The sequence below is a fragment of the Neomonachus schauinslandi genome, chromosome 9, assembly GCF_002201575.2.
Source record: "Neomonachus schauinslandi chromosome 9, ASM220157v2, whole genome shotgun sequence".
Taxonomy (NCBI): Eukaryota; Metazoa; Chordata; class Mammalia; order Carnivora; family Phocidae; genus Neomonachus; species Neomonachus schauinslandi.
The window spans coordinates 28,346,599-28,367,579 of NC_058411.1; the positions used below are offsets into that span (position 1 = coordinate 28,346,599).

A 20,981-nucleotide genomic window follows, 5' to 3' on the forward strand; every position below is an offset into this window, starting at 1 on the left:
AGAGGGTGCCCCAGCAGACCAACAAGCAAGTCACGGGGACCCTCCGAAGGGCGCCCCCCACAAGGGGGCGGTCCAGGCAGAGAAGCTTGAGTCCTGCCTGCTTGGGCAGGGGTGGAGAGGCCTGTTTTGCCGGCCTAGGGTGCTGTCCCCACCACACTGCACCGGCAGAACCCCGCAGATGGGAGCAGGCTGCGGCCAACTTCCCCAGCTTTTGCAAATCCTGCATCTTAATTAGTTCCCTACTGCTTTTGTACATGGCCCACATTTTAATAGTCTCCAGGCTTCTTCCACCATTTGCTCTCTGATGTTCGGCGTGATTTCTCTTCTCCTCCAGACAGTCCCCCTGACTCCTCCAGCACCCTCCCAGTCCGGGAACAACTTAAGGAATGCCGATGTGCCAGGCATGTAGCCTGAGATTGATGAGCCTGTCAGCTGGCTCCCTCTGCCCCTGGCCCTCCCCCTCTCCCGGGTGCTCCTCGCAGGGATGAGCCTGGCGAGGGGTGGGGGGAGCGGGGGGCGAGGTGGGAGGCGAAGGAAAGGACCCGTGGAGCCCCCAGCCAGGTGTGAGCCAGTGGACACCGTGACCTTCTCCCGGCCTGCAGAGGAGTCTGGCTGTGTCCTTCTGAGGGGGAAGGACACTCCGGCTCCCACCCGCATCTGTCAGTGCTTATCTGGCTCTGTGCGGGGGGCTGCCTGAGCTTGGTACAGCTGGGAGAATGGATGCCTTCAAGTGCATCAGGGGGAAATGACCAGTCATTTATCTCCTTCCTGCAGTGTCAGAGCCTGCAGCCATCCATCCTGGAGGCTTGAAACAGCAGCTTCTTTGGCTCTTGTTGGCCTCCGGAGCAGGAGAGCCGGGGAGAGGTGGGCAGGCCCCTCCAGCCCCACTGCTTCATGCTGCGACTCTTCGTGCTCCCTCTGCCTTCCTGGCAGGCTGGGGGACTGAGGCGGGGCTGTCTCAGCCCTGCTTGCAGCCCGCGGGGCTCCGGGAGCTGGGGCTGGCGGAGGACACGGGTGGCAGCCGGGAGTGGGCAGGGCAGCGTGCCCAGCGGGGGCCGAGTGTCCATGGTCACGTGTGCCTCCCACCCGGCGGCACCACGGTTAGAGCATGGGTCATCCGCCGCGCTGCCTGTTCGCTCCTGTCTCTCCCCACTGGGAGGTACAGTACACACTTTGAGGGCAGGAACCCACCGGTTTCTTCATCTGGCTCCCCAGCACCCAGCAACAGGCTTGGCACGTCGCAGGCAGACAGTAAAGATTTATGAAAGGGATGGAGGAGAGAAAGGTGCCCAGTGTTTGGTCTCAGCCTCGGAGAACATGGGTATCTCTTAGCATGCCCGTTTCACAGATGAGGGAGACCCGAGCTGACCGTGGCAGCTGGCCTGGGCTTCCTGTCCGGTGCCCAGCCTGGCCTGTGGGGCCTGTCCCAGGTTTGCCACCTTGCCCCTCTTCGATTTTAGGTCATAGGGGCCTTTGCTGTGCCTTACAGCTGTGCTCTGCAGGAGAAAAGGCACCAAAGGATCCCAAGGCCTGGGTTCAAGTCCAGACTCTTCCACCCACTGGCTGTGTGATTTGGGGCAGCTACATAACAACTCTGGCCTTGGCTCTTCGTCCGTGAAAGCGGACCCTGGCAGCTGCTTTGCTCACATCATAGGGCTGTTCTGAGAGTCCCAACGGAGGGTGGACCTGGAGGGCTTCCACAGTGACGCCGTCTCTGCACTGTGCTGCCGGGTGGGCCACGGGGGTCTCGGCTAACGCCACGTCTGTCCTCTGCCCAGCGACGTGCCCTTTGCTTGAGGAGCGTGTGCTGTCTGGCCTGGAATGGCACCACATTCTGCCTTTGAGTCTTTTAAAAGCCCCAAGTCTGGAACCTTTTATACCGAGGAGAGAAGACCTGGCACCTGGCTGTGGGATCCACCTCTACCAGACCCACAGCTTGCAAAAGTCACCCCTTGTGTCCCAGAACTCTAGCATCCGTTGTCCAGGGCACAGAGGTCAACTTGGAAGGGTTCCTCCCCACTTTTACTGACACCTATCATCCCATAGTGGGCTAGGCCAGGCCTGTCTGACTGGCTCTTTTCTCCTGCCCATGGCCTAGGCTGCTCCACCTTCTTCTGGAAAGCCTTTCCTCTGTGGACTTGCTCTGGTGTCCATAAGTCTGCCCCTCAGCGCCGGGCACCGACCTCCGTACCTGTCCTCTCTCCTGGTTCACTGTGTGTGGATGCCCCCTGCTCAGGGGCCAGGGGACTGCTCCCTGGATGTATCTGGAAACCAGAGTGCAAGTGCCATGAAGACAGGGCTCATGTGGATCATGCACAGCCCTGTCCTAAGCCCTGGGCTCATTGGTGGGGCCCCACACATATTCCAGTAACTCCCGACTGCTCTGCGCACTCTGCCTTTCCTCCTTCAGTTATTTTCAGAGTGATCCTCTTAAAATACAGGCAGCATCATGTCACTCTTTGCTCGAAACTTCCAGTGCTTTCTGATCACACAGTGGCAGCTGACCTCCTCTCAGTGGCCTGCAGGGCCCTTCAAGGCCCCTGTAACTCTGGATTCGTCTCCTGCTCTCCCCCCAGGCTCACTGTGCGCTAGGCTCACTGTGCCCCGGCTTTGGGTCATTGTACTGATGGCTCCCTGGCCTGGAGCGTCCTTTCCTAGATATCAGCGTGCCCCCTTTCCCCTCCTCAGGTTTGTGTTTTCCTGGCCACATTTCAAAGTGTAACCATCCTCCCACTTCCCCCGATACCCCGCGTCCCCTCCTCTGCTCTGCTTCCCTGCCAAAGCACTGATTATCATCTGTTGTGCTCTAGGTCTCACTCATTTATTTTAGGTATTGTGCCCCCCCGCCCCCCAACTAGAATACAGTTTCTGTGAGGGCAGAACTTCTCCTCTCTTGTTCACAGCTGTGTCCTCAGCACCTACAAGAGAACCTGGTACATAGTACGTGCTCAGTAATGATTTGTCCAATGAATGAATAGGGCAAGGAAGGCATTTTCCACGTGGTTCTGCCGTGACTTCCAAATCTGCAGGTGCCTACCCTGGACCTGAAGCAGGGCTGGACTCTGGCCTTCAAGCTAGGTCTCACCCTTGGTCCCCTCTGTCCTCAGCACAGCTCTGGACTCGGCCTCTTCGCTGCCACACTCCCTGGGCTGGTGCCCAGGCTGGGGGAAGCCAGGCCCCACTGGTTCCGCTGGTTGAGAGGATCCGAGGGTGAGGAGCTTGCTGGGAAGTGCCACCACTTTGGAGGCAGAAGGGAGGGCGCTCACAACTGAGCATCACGCCTCTTGTGCAGGCACTCTGTGTCCCTTGTCTCGGCCCCACAGCAACCCTGGGAAGTGGGCTTTGATCCCTTACTTTTATAGTTAGGGAGATCAAGGCCCAGTGTGTGGTGTCAGGAACTAGAGTGGAGCTTCCACTCCGGAGAGGCTCCTGCACTTTCTGGTTATCTGTATTCCCTTGAACACAAGGGAGATATCACCCCTCCATGCGCCGCCATCCTTCCCTTCCCGCACCGTCCTGCTAAGCTGCATCCACCTGGTCTGCCAGCCAGCCCAGTGGTGAGCTTCCTTTGGCCGTGTAGGTGTTTTTCTGGGTCTCAGGGGTGGGGAGATGCTTATCTGAGGGGCTCACCCCTGGGTGCTGTGCACGAGGGCCAATCCTTGCATGTTGGCTTGGATGTGAGAGGATAGGCACACCAGGGAGTGGGGGGCAGGGGCCATATGGGGAAACAATCAGCCCTCCCGTTGTGTGGATATCATGGGATTCTAAACAGGTGGTAACAAGGGCCTGCAGGGTGCAGCCTGGGTGATGGGTCCTCAACGTGAACCTCATCTATTTTGAGCTTTATGAATCACAAAACAGGGAGTCAAATGCAGCCAAGAAAATGGCACCCCTGAGGAATGAGCAGATGGATTTCTGGGCCTGCCACCATCTCAGGAAATCAGGGCTTTGGTCTGTCCCCCACCCCAATCTCTTCCTCCGTGGGGTAAGAGATAACAATATCCATCCCCTATTCTTTCTCCCCATGAGTCTGAGAGTCTGATGGGGATAAATGAATTAATGATTCTTAAGCTCCTTGCTTCTTGGTGTAAGTTGATGTATAAATCCAAGGAAAGAGGATGAGCTTAACTCCTTACAATAATAAGCACTCAGAAGCAAAAACTGCACATTTGTATTTTTAAAGAAAAACTAGAGGCAGGTAAAAAAAAAAAAAAATCTGAGCACTCCCGATGTAGCAGGAGGATTGTCTGCCATTGTCTGTGGGGTCTCTCCCTCCCTTTTGCACCGTTGCTCTGTCTCTAGGCCCCTGCGTCACGGAGAGCCCGTGATGGATGGATGGATGGATGTGCCTTGTCGGGGTGTTTCACCACTATTTCCCTTGGGGCAGACTGTCTGTTCGCAGAGCACAGCCTCCCGAAAGATGGTATCTCTTGCAAACTCGACAGCTAACAGACAGCTCCTCTCTTTGTATATTTCCCCAAAGAAGAACTGTCTTAATCTGTTTTCTATATGGCATATTTTATTATAATCCATACATGACTTGCAGGTTCCCAGTCCTGCACCCTGAGCCAAAAAACGCATGAGGAGTCAGAGGCTCTGTGAGCCTGTGACATCCAGGCGTTTGCATTTTTAAATGGCCTGGGATTTAATTACTCACTGTGCTCCCATGTTGCATTTTCGGGCTCAGCTCGCCTGCATCCTGTTAATGAGCTCAGTGGCTCCAACAACCCAGTGGAAGCTTTGCTTTCAGTGTGTTGGGTGGCAGGCTTGGGGCACCTGTGTCAAAAGCCTGTGGCTTTGATTTCCATCAGGGAGGATGCTGCCCTGTCCACAGCCCTAGATAGAAGCGACTGCTCTTCTCTCGCAAATTTTTTTTTTTTGCTTTAATTTATGCATTTCTTTCTTTCCTTCTTCTTCTTCTTCTTTTTTTTAGAAGACTTTCTATGCTTCAATCCTTGTTTGTCTAAGAGGTTTTTTCTTATTTGGAAACCGATTTGCTTCGGTTTGCACAGAAGCTGTCTCTAGTGTGATGGATCGTGCTGGAAGTCACCCAAGGAGTATCTCTGTTCCCAATTAGAAGTGGAGGTAGAGCTCCTTACGGGGGCCCAGGGAGGCGGCTGGCTTGGGTGGCGGCTGCTGCCACTCTGGAGAGAGTAACGATCCATGGGTTTATATCCTTGTGTATAAAATCAGGCTAATTTAAAGATGAATTATGTGTGGGTTTTGGACCATTTTCTTTTAATGTTAAATGTCTGATGGCTCTTGTCAGGTGATGTGGTCCCCAAATTTGTGCGAGGGTCAGAATGAGAACACTTATAAAGAATGACTAAATCCTATGTCTAGATGGAATGTATTAGAATAAAACAATCAATGAAATCCCTGAGGGCTCAATAGGGAGCATGCCTAGGACGTATGTTGTGCAAGAGCTTGGACCTGTTACCTTGTTTTTCCCTTCACTCTGGGACCTCCTGTGGTCAGGGGCCAAGGAATGTACCCTCAGCTGGTTTGTTGGGAGGGCACTGGTTAGTCTGTCATTCTGACCTTGCAAGCCTTACCCAGAGGGCTTTGAAACCAGGGTTTGCCAGTGGTCAGCTAGAACGCTGTCCTGGAAGTGTGCTCAGCCGGGTATGAAAAAGGCAACATTAAGAACCATATCCTTCCGTTTTTGGGGAAACAAAATCATAGTACATGTTACTTTTTAAGGGTAGAAACCTGCACTAATATGGTAGCCACTAGCCACATGTGGCTATGGAACACTTGAAATATGGCCTATCTGAACGGAGATGTGCTGTAAGTATAAAAATAAACACCAGATTTTGAAGACTCAATGCAAATCAAAGAATGCAAAATGTCAAATTAATTTTTTTATATTCGTTACATGTTGAAATGATAATGTTTTGGACAGAGTGGGTTAGAAAAAATATATTAAAATTAATTGCACCTGTTGCTCTTTTTAAAATGTGGCTGCTGGAAAGCTTAAAATTGTGTAAGTGGCTTGCATGATATTTCTATTGGTCAGTGCTGCTGTACCATTAAAATTAGGATTATTCTAACTTCGACACTAATAAATTGTAGCATTTATAGGGCACTTGGGCCATCCCAGGCTCTTTACATATACGATCTAATTTTGAATTATAAGTTTTGTAGAGAAAAACCATAAACCCAAACAAAAATTGATACGCTTCATTTTCCACTCCATTTCCATGCTTCCGTGCTGTTTTTTTGTGGATCTTTCATCTTTATGCAGCATATCACCTTGTTTCATTTTCGCATCAACACTGTGAAATATTCTGATCATTCTCACTTAACATGTAAGGGAACAGAGACTCAAAGGTCTAAGGAACTAGCCCATAGTCCTTTAACTAATACATGGCCGGGCTAGAGCTTGACTCCAGGGCCATCTGGAAGCAGCACTTCTATGAGCCCATCAGATATTTTGGTCATTAGACAAGGATAATGCCACGGAGTTTCTCCGTGACCCTGGGAAAGGCTCCTTATTGTGCTGTGCTATACTTTCCTCCCTGAGGAATTGTACTCTAGATGCTACTGGAAGTCCCTTCTGGCTTTTTGCATGTAGAGAGACCATCTCACTGTTCCCAATTTGGTTCTTTTGTCTCTCTTGGGGCTTCTACTGTGCCCATCTGGTAAATGACCAGAGGACCAAGAGAGTAGACTGAATTATGGGAAAACAGGATGGAGGAATATTTACCAGGGGAGGAAGAAGGAGTAGTAGTAGGAGGAGGAAGTTCACAGTGGTTTGAAAGTTCCGTGTGGGGTCAATACTGTTGCAGAAGGGGTGAACACCACATGGGGATGTTCATATACAGCAGAGCCCAGAACCATGACACGGACCTGCCCTAAGCCTCAGCAGAGAGCTGTCTTTTATCTTGAAATATGACAATTGTGAAGAGAGTATAGGGATGCAACAGAAATGCACAAAGGTTTGGAAAAGGACTTTTTAAGGAAGAACCAAAGAGAGGCAAAGCAATGTCTGTACAAACTAGAGAATATGTGAATGGGTTGTGGGGACAGATTAGGGTAAGGCTGGGCTTTGCCCCCAAACAACTGTGTGATATTAAACAAGTTCTGCACCTCCCTAAGCTGCAGCATCCTCATCTGTGAAATGGGACAATAACTGTGCTCGCCTCTTGGGTGGTAGTGGGGATTAAGCAACACACAGCAATAACAGCCACCGCATTTTGAACGTTTCGTGTGTGCCGAGCACTCTGCATGTACACAAACATATCAGTGCCCATTGGGGCTGAGCCTGGGCCTGCAAACTGCTAGTAAGGATGCATCAAGTGGGGCCTCATCCTGATCTTAATGGCATCTAAGAAAGATCACTGGGCTGCATTCTTGTTCTGCTGTGTGGCTTTCTGTGAAGTTACTGAACTTCTCTGAGCCTCAGGTTCCTCATTTATAAAATGACATGATGAGAGCAGATGATCTGTAAGGCTTTTTTCAGCTCTAAAATGCTGTGCGATTCTGGAAATAGGATTTATTTAGTGTTGGGAGGCTAAGGGGAATACTAAGATATGAACTTCAAATATATATGTATATGATTATTGTAAGTTTAAAGGATGGTGACCAGCTGTTCTCTTTTGACTGAGGACAGGACATGAGGCAACATGCTTTAATTGTTTTATATTAGATGTTTGCAAGCTTTTTTTTGACTTGGGAGAAAGAGTAATATGTCATCAGAGCAGGCTCTGGAGTTGCACGCTCTGAATGCATTAAAGCAGACAGTGGACTATTTTCCTGACACTCAACTTCAATGCAACTTCATCACATAGTCCTTCCCTGACCCCCTGATCTAAAGCAAACCCCCACTGTATTCTCCCTTCACATTGCACTCTGTTTTCCTCCGTCACCCTTATGACAATTTGTCATTACGTATTAATTTTTTATGCAGTTTTAATGTTTGTCTCTTTAGATTGTAAACCACCTTAAGGCCAGGACTGTCTTTATCTGGTACACCTCCTGGGTGCCTAGTTGCAGCACAGTGGTTCTTTGTAAACATTTGTTGAATGAATAGGTGTGTGGATGAGTTTCAGGGGTGGTTGATTTGGTGGTAGTGTTTCTTGATGGAGATGGATCCTCTGCTTGCCAAAGACCTTGTTGTCTCTCAGGGGACTTCAGATACAGTTTCTCCTTCCCACCATCTTCTTCTGGGGGCTGGTCACTTGTAGGTGTGGATTTCTTCAGTTTTAATGAGATACCCTAGTGCCTCTTTCTTGTGGACTGGCCAGCCTGCATCTGGTTCTGAGGAGACGGAAAGGGTTGGTAGAGTTCCACTTGAGTTAGAATGAAGCCCAGCAGAGCAAGGCTTGATTGTGCTGGTTTTTTCCATTTCTCCCCTGTCCCCCTCACCCCCCCACCCCATCCACTCTTTATCCTGGGGTCCCTGATCTGGGCCCCAGGAAGCTGGCTTTGGTGTGCTCTATCAATAAGGCCCCCTTGCCCTTCTAGTTGAGGTTGGCCAATGGGAGGGCAGAGCAGGAAGACAAGGATGGAAGGAGAGAGGTTAGGCCATGCGTCTCTTTACCTTGGTTCTCTTTTTCAGGAGCTCACTGAGGCTGCAAGCCACAGATCTCTCCAGGCTCTTGCAAACGCTCTCCCTCAGTCCCTCCAGGAACAGCAGTGGTAATGGCTCCCCACTGTTAACTCCCCAGGGGTGCTTCACCTTTCCCTGTAGTTCCCTTATTCCTGCCCACACCGCTGTAAATAGTCCCTACACTCAACTCTCAATTCCCTCATACACATGGGCCATTCGCCTCCCCTGGCTGTTTTCTAGGGCACCAATCCCTCATATTCTTGTATTCATCTTACCTGGTAACAGGATAGGGGCCATGCATCTGATTGCTGGGGGGTATGAGGTACAGGATCAGAGGAGAGATCGGAGGAATGTTTCATAGCAAATCAAAATAGGATCACCTGTACCTGAGGTTTCTGTTTTTAATTTAAGAAAAACCAAAACAATCTTCCTTTGGGTTGAGCAAGGAGTTCAGCTTCTTTCTCTGATCTCTTTCAGACAGGGCTGACTCTGGCTGCCACTACTCAGCTGGCCCTATGACCTCAAGCCCCAGGTAGCCGAGCAAACTCTGACATTTCCAGAAAAAGTGCCCTGCTGTGCAGGCGCTGCAGCTCCCAGCCACTGAGCTGGGGTCTGTTAGGCAACTGTGCTCCCTCCTCTCTTCCCTTGGCTTTAGTGGTCTTTGTATCCCTTGATGAGAACAGCCTCTCTGGGGTCGAGATAGCTTCCCATGGAGCAACCCGGAGCTGGGCAGCCAGCATGGCAGAGGGCAGGTCATAGAGTTGCCATATGAGACTTGGGGTAGAGGGAGAGAATAGTAAGATTTGAGGTGAGCATTGGTGTACTGCTGTAGAGTTTTCAAAGTACTTTCATGTAAAGGGACATGTTTATACCCCACAAAACGGCCCTGTGGGGTACTGAGCATTGTTATCCTCACTCTGTAGATGCAGAAGAGGGCTCTGGGATCGCTGAGCGCCTCGCTCACAGTCACTGTCTGTCTGGTGCCCTCCTGCTCTGCCTCTGCTGTCTGTGAGGGTATGGGCAGGGTTGGGATCTGTCTCCGGGGCTGGGAACAGGAGATGGAAAAGCCGGACCCAGCTCCGGGGTTCCTGTTCCACCCAGAGGAGAGAGCGCAGGCCGCCTCTAGCCCTACCCAGAGCTCCAGTTCCTGAGTGTCTCTCTCGGTCCTCCTGTCCCCCCTGCTTCTAATGGCCTGACCCTGCTTCTCTGTCCTTACTTTGCAGAAGTGGAGCTGCCCCTGAAGAAGGATGGCTTCACCTCAGAAAGCACCACCCTGGAAGCCTTGCTCCGGGGTGAGGGTGTGGAGAAGAAGGTGGATGCCAGAGAGGAGGAAAGCATGCAGGAAATACAGGTATTTCTGCACCTGCCGTGGGGGATGTGTCCCGAGCCTCTGCGCTGTGCTTCCGGGAGGCCCGTACCCGGCTCCTCCTCCCAGGCCATCGCGTGCAGGGCTGATGGGGGACTTGCACTCTCCTTCCTACTGTGACTTGTCCTCCAGAACAAGCCCTCACTGCTCTCTTGGCGTCCCCATGTAGCCATTCAAAAACTATTTTTTCCAGCCTGCTGTGTCCCAGGGTCTGGGCTAGGGCCTGGGGACACGATGGTGAGCAAAACGGAGTCCTCACCCCCGCGGAGCGGGCGGGCCGTAGTTCGGGCTTGAAACCTCAGGGTCGTCTACACCGGCTTGACCCCAGTGAGCCCCTGCCTTTCTCACACCCCATCCTCACACCCCGTCCTCAGCTCTAGTTCACAGCACCGCCTTCTCCTCCTTCAAGGCCCTGTGGAGGAGTCACCCTCCAGGTGGGCCTGGTGGCTCCTGTCCCTGCTGGTTTCCCACCCTCTGTTCCCAGCACTACCGAGGCTCTGGCTACTCAAGATCATAATGGTGCGCTCTGACCGGTTCTGACATATTCGTCTTGAATCTCTGTTGTCGAATACAATGGTTGGCATGGAGTATTGTAGTAACAGTAATTAATGTAAATATTAAACAATAGTATTAAAAATTAAATACAATTCAATTATTAAAATCAAATTACATTGATATTAAATGTATATTTTATTTTACTTTATATTTTATGTGATACCTATCATGTATTATATATTTATTAATTGCATATCTAACGTAATGTTTAGTATTTGCATATTCATTTATTGACGTGATAATTAAAGTAATAACAGGTACATTTCTGGTTTGCTTCATGAGTGCCACCGGTCAGTGAATTCCGTTGAGTCAGGGACCGTGCGAGACACAGCAGAGCCGAGTCTCAATGAAGATGTAGGATGAAGCCGTGGATTGGCCTCCTCCTCTGCCATCCCTGTGTGCAGATGAGTGCTCAGGTCTCTCCATATCACAGCATGGCTTATATGGTTGCCTGTGCTCCTCAGAGCTACGGCCCTCGCGAAGGTCCTTAATCGCTGTAAGCTCCATGTGCCTAATGCACCTTGGAGTCGTTGGCCACTCCCGCCTTAACATGGCACCCAGCATCTGGTTCATCAGGAACCCCGTCAGCTGTGCCTGCAATCCAGATCCAGAGCGCAGGCTCCTCTTAACCATGTCCCCCCGCCACTGCCCTGGTCCCGGCCACTGTCATCTGTCTGAACGGATGCACTGCAACTGCTTTCTAAACGGTGCCCCTGCTGATGGCTGAGAGGGAGCCCTTTAAACCTAAGTCAGATCCTGTGCCCCAAATATGGCACAGGCGCCTGTTCCCCCAGAATAAAAGTCAAGGCCCTCTTGCCTCTCTGACTCGGTTTCTGGGCCTTTCCCTTGCTCATTCTGCTGCTGGCACACTGACCTCATTTTGCTCCTTCTAGAACACACTCTATTGCCTCGGGGTTTTGCTCGGCCTGTTTCCTCTGCCTGCAGGGTCCTCACTCCAGACATCAGCTGGGCCCTCACCCTCACCTTCTTCAATTTGTGTCTCTTCCTCTCTATGCACTTGACCCTGACCCTGTGTGTACTACCGAATCCTGTGCCCTCCCCACCCTCCACATCTCCTGATTCCCTTACTCTGCTTTCCTTTGCTTTTTCTTTTTTCCCATAGCTTTGATCACTATCTACCATACTTTGTACTCTGCTGATTTATGATGTTATTGGGTATTTTCTGTTTTCTTCCAATGGAATGTAAACTCAAGGGTGGGATGCTTTGTTTTGTTCACTAATATATCTGAAGCATGCAAACAGTGCCTAGCACATAGTAGGTGCACAGTAAGCATCTGTTGAAGGGATGTACGAGTGAACAGATTCCTGGGGGTCGCCCTGTAGGGCAGTCCATCCCTTCTTCGACATGTCTCGCTTTGCTAGCTGATCTTTCATCCTGAAAGAAAGTTCTGCTTGTGCCAATCCCTTCTTTAAAAAACTTAGCTGAAACGCTTGTATCCTACCAGGTAAATCCAAAATGATGAGTGTGATCTTCTTGGGCCTCCTCACTCTTTCTCCTAACCTAGTTTTCGGGCTTATTTTCTCCTACATCTGTGCCCCCCCCCCCCCCGCCCCATTCTTCAGTCTTCTCTCCTCTGTGCCTGTGGTCATGCCGTGTCCTTTACCTGGGGAATCTTTTCTTCTACTCTATGTGCACAAATTCCACCCATCAGTCAGGCTCAGCCCCAGTGCCACCTTCCCCAGAAAGCCTTTCTTGATGGTCCCACAGCCAGAGGGATTCTTCTTGTCACTGGCATTTAGGGTGCCTCGTCCTTTCTTCTTTGGTTTTTTCCTTATTCATGTTCCCCCCCAACTTCCCGCCAGTTTTTGGACTTTTCAGGTCTTTGAAGTTAAGGTGTGTCCCATCTGTATTGTGTAGTTAGTGTAATTTCACTGAATCAGTGGATGGGACAGAACCATTGCCCCGAAGCTCTGACTCTCTAGTGACAGCTTACTCTTTTAAGCTGGTGGTGGGTTCAAATTCCTCTCAGGCAGTGTTGGGCTAGTATGTAAGCCGTCACTATGAAATCATCACCATCACCATCATCCCCGACATAAACAGAACGTCTACTACGTTCAGAGCATGGGTCTACCATCTTCCATGCTAGAAGCTGAAACCAGGACCATAAGCCAAATGAGTTTACGTGTCCTTATCGGCTTTGGTTATTAAAATAAAGTACACATGTAGTAAATGGATTATATTTGTTCATTTTTTCGTTCATTCATTGAACCAAAGTTTACTGAGTATCTCCTCTGAGCAGGCACTGTGCTAGGTTCTGGGGAGACAGAGAAACCAATAGCGAGCAGTCCCACCTGTTCATATTTATATTCTAGTAATGACATACAGACAGAAAACAAGTACACAAAGGAAATAATTGCATTTCAGGATAAATGACCATGAAAAGAACAGAGTATGAAGATTAAGGAAAGAGGAGGGACAGATTCTAGGTAGTGTCCTAAGGGAGATAAAGGGATTTAACCTCAGTCCTAAGAAATGAGAAAGAGCAAGTGAAGTGAGGATGTGGGGAGGAACTTTCTGAGCGGAGGAACAGTGTGCCTGAAGGCCTTGAGATAGGTCTGAGCTTATAGTTTTGAAAGAACAGACAGAAGATGCAGAACTCATACAACTCAAAAACAAAAAACCAAACAAGTCGATTACAAAATGGGCAGAGGACCCGAACAGACATTTTTCCAAAGAAGACATGCAGATGGCTAACAGGCACATGAAAAGATGCTCAACATCACTCATCATCAAGGAGATGCAAATCAAACCAGAGTGAGATCACCCCACACCTGTCAGGATGGCTATTATCAAAAGACAAAAAAAAATAACAAGTGTTGGTGAGCATGTGGAGGAAAGGAAACCCTTGTGCACTGGTGGTGGGAATGTAAATTGGTGCAGCAACTATGGAAAATGTATGGACGTTCCTCAAAATATTAAAAATAAAACCATCCTATGACCTACAAATCCACTTCCAGGTATCTCTCTGAAGAAAATGAAAACACTAGTTCAAAAAGATATATGCACCCTTATGTTCGCTGCAGCATTATTTATAATACCTAAGACATGGAAACAATCTAAATGTCCATTGATGGATGGATGGATAAAGAAAATGTGGTACATATATGCAATGGAATACTACTCAGCCATTCAGAAGAATGAAGTCTTTCCATTTGCGACAGCATGGATGGCCCTTGAGGACATTATGTTAAGTGAAATAAATCAAAGAAAGACAAAAACCATATGATTTCCCTTATATATAGAATCTAAAAAACAAAACAAAACCCAGAATTATGGATATAGAGAACAGATTGGTGGTTGCCAAAGAAGAGGGGGTTTGGGAGGGTATGAAGTAGGTGAAGGGGATTAAGAAGTACAAACTTCCGGTTATAAAATAAGTCACAGGGATGTAATGCACAGCATGTGGAATGTAGTCAATAACATTATATTAATTTTGTAGGGTGACACATGGTACCCAGACTCACTGTGGTGATCATTTTGCAGTGCCTACAAATGTCAAATCACTGTGTTATTCACCTGAAACTAATGTAATATTGCGTGTCAATTATACCTCAATAAATAAAAAGAAAAAGAAAAAAAGGAAAAAAAAGAAAGAAGGCTGGTGTGGCTAGAGCAGAGTGCTAGGGAGAGATGGGCCTAGGATGGAGCGGGAGGGTTGGGCCACGTCCGACCACTCCAGCCTCTCAGCACACGGAAGAGGCACTTGATTTCATGGAAATGAAGAAGGAAGCCATTTTAACAAGGGCAGTGAATTCATGTTTCCTCAAGATCCCTCTGTCTGCTCCCTGCAAAAGAGACTGGACGCAGGGCCGACGGAAGAAGGAGGGAAATCAGGAGGTTTTTGCAGCGTTCCAGGCTAGAGATAATGGAGTCTTTTAAAGGCATTCCTTCTTCTTTTTTAAACACAACCACAAACAATTGTTATCGTCACTGTAAAGACTGTTTAGAGTAACAGGGAGAAAAGTTATTTTAAAATGTGTTTATTTTCCAGATAATGTCCTTGGACAGGGAATGCAAGTATGTTAGTGGGGGATCAGCTGCATCTTAGTCGGACCCCCGCCCTTGACTCCTCTGCACAGGGCACCCCCTCTGCTTCCTGAGCCCTGTAGGCGCGCTTTGTTTGTTAGGGACTCCTGGCTCCTCCGTGGTTATGTAGAGAGGCTTTTGGGTATCAGGGCCACGTTGTCGCAGGAAATGCAAACACACTGGGGTGGCTGCTGTCACATTGGAGGCCGGGGGCACAGACTAGGGGTTCTCAAGACGCAGGGAGACCAATGGGAAAGGGAGGGAGAAGTCCCTTTACTTCTGAACCTTGAGGCCATGCGGTGGGCACTGCTGGAGACTAGCTCAGTCACCTTCACCAGGTTTTCACTTCCCACCCGGGGTCTGTATTGCAGGTCACAAATACCTGCATGATAAAAAATGAGAGTGGAGTCAGGTTGTACGACAGGCCAGAGGCCGTGACCTTTAAATTCGAGGCCCTTGGAACTCACCATGATTAAATGACTTCAAGACCCAGAAGTGGGCAAGACAGCTGTTTGAACGGCAACAACAGTCATAACAACAACACCTCATATTTATACAGCATCTTTTCACTGAACTCTGCAGAGTGTTCGACTTGTCATCATCTTGCCTGACTTTCACTTGTGTTCCCACCTATGGTTCAGGAAGCCAAGGTGCAGAGAGCCTAGGAGGCTCAATGGGGAGGTGGGCCAACGTTTCCTGGCTATGGGCCAGAGGGCGTGTCTAGCAGACAGCACCACTTCTCTGTTAGACGGCTCTGGTCCGCCCAGAAACCCCCGCGTGCTGTCAGCTGATGGCTTCCCAAGTAAGCCAAGTAGAGAAGCCGGAGGAGAATTTGTAAGACCTGTTTTGGGTTCCGTGTGAGGATTTGTAATCAGCAATGTCCTGACTCCTGTGATTGGGAAAGAACTCTGACAAGAAGGCAGTGGGAGAAGGTCCCTGGAAACTCACTCCTAGGCTTCCTGCTTGGAGGACAGGCCAGGGGCATTGTCTGGGAGGCCACTTGAACAGTGATGATGATACCACATGTCGGTACAGAGTGTGCTGCTTCTAAGCCTTTTCATAGCTTGTGTCATTGTCACGCCATCACAAGCATGGGTGGATGCAAATGTGCGCTGTTATCCAGTATAACGTGGTGCCTGCCCTCCTTTCTAGCCTCTTCTTATTGCCAATCTCTCCCTGAGTCACTGAGCTCTAGTCACCCTGGCCTCTTCCTGCAACGTGGACAAGCCATGTCCTTTCACTGCCTGTGGGAGCTTGCTCATGCTGTTCCCTCTGCCTAGAACACTTTTCCTCCCTCCCTGCCCTTGGTCCCCATTCCCAAGGCTAGACTTTGCTCATCCTTTACATCTCAACTCACTTGGGTTACTTCCGTCAGGTAAGCCTTTCCTGACCCTCAGATTAGGTAAAATTCCCTCTAATAGCCTCTCGTAGCAGCTTGCACTTGCCTGTCACTGTGTTTATGGCAGTTGTAACTATATGGTTGTGGATGTTACTTGAATCTGTCCTCCCTTCATTATACTGTAGAGTCCTTTTAGGGCAAGGACTGTAGTCATTCTGTGGCTTGTCTAGCACAGTGCCTGCTATATAGTCAGCACTAAACAAATGTTTGTTGATTGAATGAATAAATGAATTCCTATTTTATAATTGGGGAAACTGAGGCATGAAGAGATGATGACTCACCCAAGGTTGCACAGTGAGTCCATAAAGGGCTCCTGACATGGAGTCTGGTGAATTCCATGCCCCCCTTCTGCTTATCCCACTTTCAGTCTGGGGAGCTGGGTCCTCTGCCACAATCTTTTATTTCGCCCTTAAACCTAGAGGTACACACCTTACCTGCCCTCCCCTCCCTGCAAAGGGAGTGAAGTGTTCAGGTCCCTACAGGAAGGGTCTACTATCTTCTTCTACTTCTATCTTCAGACACATGGGTGAGAAATGACCAGGAAACTCTGAGCTGATGAACCTGACTTGGCTTTGGCCATGGATTCACTGTATGACCTTGGGCGATTACAATTGTTTTTAGCCTCAGTTTATTCACCTGTAAAATGGAAACTGGATTCTCTGCTGCTGTGTGAATCACAGATCTGCTGGAGAGAGATAATTAAATTCATGATCTTTAAGCTTCATTACAAGTAATGTGCTGTAATGAAAATCCATTTTTCTTAAAAAAAAAAACAACAATGGATGATTGAGAACCAACACATTAATGTCAAATTCTGGTCAGATGAACAGGAAGTTACTTGTTTTCATTAAACAGGGCAGGGTTCCAGAATGGCAGAGAAAAGAAGAACACATTTTCATATTTAGGAACAGAAGGAAAATTACGTTAAAAATGTAGGTTTTGAAAAACATCTTGGGTCCACGTAGAAAAGCACCCCTACCAGAGTATTCTCTTCTTAGAAAATGTTTTTATGGGTAAAAAGAGTTGAAAAAAGTCAGTGTTCTGGGAGGATCAGGCTGGACGGGACCCAGGGGTTTGAGAGGCTTGTTACCGCCAAGAGCTCGGACTCTGGGCAGCCTTTTGGAGGCTCTGCTTCCCCAGCAATGGTCTTTGTTAAAACTTTGTTAAAACTTTGTTAAAACACAACAACAAAACAGACCTCCCACCCCTCCCTCAAATTACTTTCTGACGGCTTCTTCCTTTGCATTTTATTTCTCAACCCCTCTGTTTATTTTCTTGTCATTTCAGAGGGTTTTGGAAAATGATGAAAATGTAGAAGAAGGAAATGAAGAAGAAGATTTAGAAGAAGATATCCCCAAGCGCAAGAATAGGACCAGAGGACGGGTAAGCCAGGGATGCCATGAGGGAGGGAAGAGTTAAAGGAGGCTGAGGCTGGGAGAACAATTGGGCCCCAGACCCCAAGTCCCACCGCATGACCTCTCATATCCATGGTCTCCCTTGAAGAATACTCAGAAAGGAAGAACTCCAGAAGAGCTCTGGTCCCAGGCGATAGCCTGTAAGAGTTTAGAGCTGGCCAGAGGGAGAAGAAGAGGGAAAGGGTGCCCTGAGGGGACAGTGAGGGTCCTGGGAGGGTGGGGGAGGAGGAGAATGTGACTGTTGTACCCATTACTTGGTCTTGAAAGAAGGCTGCATTTTCCTGTCCCTGGGGCTGCCCCAGAAAGACCTGCTTTGGGGTGTGCTTCACTAGGCAGAGAGTAGGATCACTCTGGGAGAGTGTGGGGGCCACAGCTAATGGTTTCCAAGTGGGTAGGGCATGGGCTTTTGGTGTGGGCTCCGGATGTGGCAAGAGGAGGCCAGAAGCCTGGGGTGTGGCCAAGGGGAAATCCATGGTGGAAGTTATACAACTTATGGGAGTGGGCCTTGAGGGGAGGGACCCAAGCCTGAGCAGTGCTCTGAGGCATGCGGGTTGCTCCTCCAGAGTCCTCATGTCCAAGCCCAAGGGGCTTTTGGTGGCCACCCTCAGGGGTCTGCAAGGGCATCTGACAATAATGAGGTGGAGAGGGACCTCCAGGGGTACGCTCGCTTGGCGTCTAGAGAATTAGGATTGGGCCTTCTGGCTCCTTCAGGCTCTAGGCAGGACCTTTACCCCTCTTCTCCATGGGTGCCTTGCAGGTTTGGGTCCAGGGCTAATTGTGACCCGCCTCTCCATTCCTGTGCTGCTTGTACTTAAGTATCCATCAGAATCACCAGGAGAGCTTGTCGAAATGCAGATTCCCAGGACCCACTCCCAGAAGTTCTGATTTAGGAGGTCTAGGGTAGGGTCCAGAAAGCTGTATTATAAGCAAATAACCAGGTGACTGGTGTAAGTGGTGCAGTGCTGCCCACATTGAGCTCGGATGCTCTGACTTGTTGGCAGGGGCTGGCATTTCTCAGGCTGGGCAGGGCAGCCCTCTGACGCTTCATGCCTCTTATAGTGGCCAGCCAGTTTCAGCGATGAGCTTGTCTTATTTGTTCTTTACTCCCACTTTTTGTTGGTTTGTATATTCAGTTCTTGGGAGAATATCTGAAGGGAAGTCCTAGACATTTTATCATTTAACCTGCACATACCTCAATCTCTAACAAATAGCATTATTACAACCAATAAAAACAACAGCTCTTCTAATATCTACTCTCCAGTCCCTGATGATTTCCCTGGATTTTCTCAAAAATGCCTTTTTACAGTTGGCTTGTTTGAAACTTAAGCCTCTTTTATTCTAGGGCATACCTCTTCCCTGCTCTACTCCACCATGCACACACATGTTTTTTTCTCCATGCTATTTATCTGTTGAAGAACTTGGGTGGTTTGTCTTGCAGAATTCCCGACATTCTAGATTTGGTGGATGGGTGGTATTTAATGTATCCTCTTTATTTTCTGGAAACTGGTGGTTTGATTAGAGACTTGATTAGACTCAGGCTATTTGTTCATATGTGTAAATATTTTTGGGGGGAGGCAAGGACCTTTTCTGTGTGCCTCTTACTGCATCACATCAGGAGGTACATGTTGTCCAGCTGTTCTGCTCTCGGGGTGGGGTGGGGGCAATGGGTCAGTGGATTCAGGTGTTGTTAGCCTGATCTCTCCTTAAAAGGTTCCCCATCAAGTTTTCATCTAGCTGTTTCAGCAGCCGTCGATAATGCCTAGACTCATGACTTCATTGGGGCCCACAAAATAATGAATATCTAATTCCATCATTGCAGGAGGTTTTAGAATTTCTGGGCCTTTTGTGAACTCAAGAGCAGTGTGCCTCCAGGCCTGCTTCCATCTCGTCCCTCAGCGCAAACCAAAGTTACTCAGGTAGATTTCGGAGAATGGTCCTCTTTACATCTTCTCCACTCCCAACCTAAATCTAGATGATTGAACTCGGCAGTGCATGGATGTGAGCTAGGTGTCTCCTCTGTAAGAACACAGCAGTGGTACTCACTGTGTACTGACTGGACACCAGGCCACGTGCTGGGGCTCTTTACAACAAGAGCTACACGTCAAGGGTGACGACTATGTACTTTGTCCTGCACTCTCGATTTCTGCCCTGTTCCTTTGGCAGCCACTAGCCACATGTGGTGAACCAAGCACTAAAAATTTTGCCAGGTCAAATTATAATGTGCTGTAAAGGTAAAATACACACCAGATTTCAAAGACTTAGTATGAAAAGAATGCAAAGCATCTCATTAATGTTTTTTATATTGATTATGTACTGAAATGATAATAGTTTGAATACATTGGGTTGAATAAACTATATTATTAACATTCATTGTACCTGTTTCTCTTTTTATCTTTTTGAAAAATGTGGTTACTAGAAAATTTAAAATGATGTGTGTGGCTCGCGTTATGTTTCTGTGGCCAGCACTTCTTGTTTCATTCCCATACATTGGTATTATTACTCCCAGAGAGATTACGTAACTTGCTCAAGGTCATCTAACCTAGTAAAGAAGTCAGGATTCGAATGCAGGTCTGTGCTTTTGTCATGGAGTCATGCCTGGCCCAGTGCCCATCATGGGCTAAAGACCAGTTGAATGAATGACTGTGTTGGGAAATAAAGAAAAGCTATATTTCAACTTTGTGGGAGTTGAGAGAAGGCCTGAACGCAGTGAGGGAGCTGGATGGAGCTTAGACTAGCTCAGGGCCTACCTGATGCTGGCCAAGGGCCAGCTGAATGGCTCTAAGTTGGGTAGTGACACTGTGGACATGTCATCCATGGTGGGAGCCATGGGATGATCTAGAAGGGCGTGAGTGGGCCTGCCTGTGCTGGAATACAGGCATGAAGCTGCTTTACCCACAGCCTCAATTAAGCTACCCTTTTAAGTGGTGTGTTCAGGCTGCTTCTGGTTCCTGGAGAGCATTTCTGTTGTTAGGACTGACAGGAAGCACCTCAATGTGTGGTCCCCGGACCGCAGCCTCAGGATCACCCGGGAGCTTGTCAGACACACAGGGCCCTGGACTCCACCCTAGACGGACCAAATTACCAAATTAGAGTCTGCACTTTGACAAGACCCCCAGGTGCTTTGTGCACTCATTGAAGAAGCCAGGGGTAAGGCAGTAATTCTAAGAACAGCCTCTGCCCTGTTTGAACCATGAGTTCAAATCCCAGTTCCACTATTTACTAGACTTTGGGGGAATTATGTAACTGCATCATCTTGATCAAATTATAGCAATATTCTGGGCCTCAGTTTTTCATCATGAAAATGGGAGTAATAATACCCAGCCAATTCTGAGTGTTTAGTAAAGGCTAAACATCGTTCAGAGGTTGCAAAGGGAACAGCTCTTGGAGTTTTGACAGTGGCCATACCCTGAGGGGTGAGAGCAATTCAGACCCAACAATTAATAATTGTGTCTATGCTAACTTTAGCCCAAGGAATCCAAGCTCTTTAAAATTCATGAAATTCCTGGAAGTCATCCATGTGAGCATTATCAATCAGTCAATCAATCAGGAACTATTTATTGATGCACTCTGGTGCAGTCCAGTGCTTCTCAAAGTGTAATGTGCATGTGAAGCACATGGTGATTTTGTTAAAGTGCAAATTCTAA

The 20,981-nt window shown here is 48.6% G+C and overlaps 1 protein-coding gene across 1 annotated transcript in view; it reads left to right on the forward strand.

Moving 5' to 3' along the window:
• The window catches only part of DPF3 (double PHD fingers 3), a 193,791-nt gene that overhangs the window by 127,054 nt on the left and 45,756 nt on the right, over positions 1 to 20,981 (forward strand). Inside the window, 2 exon segments of the mRNA XM_021679542.1 lie at positions 9,778 to 9,905; positions 17,210 to 17,305. Coding sequence (XP_021535217.1) covers positions 9,778 to 9,905; positions 17,210 to 17,305 — 224 coding nt within the window.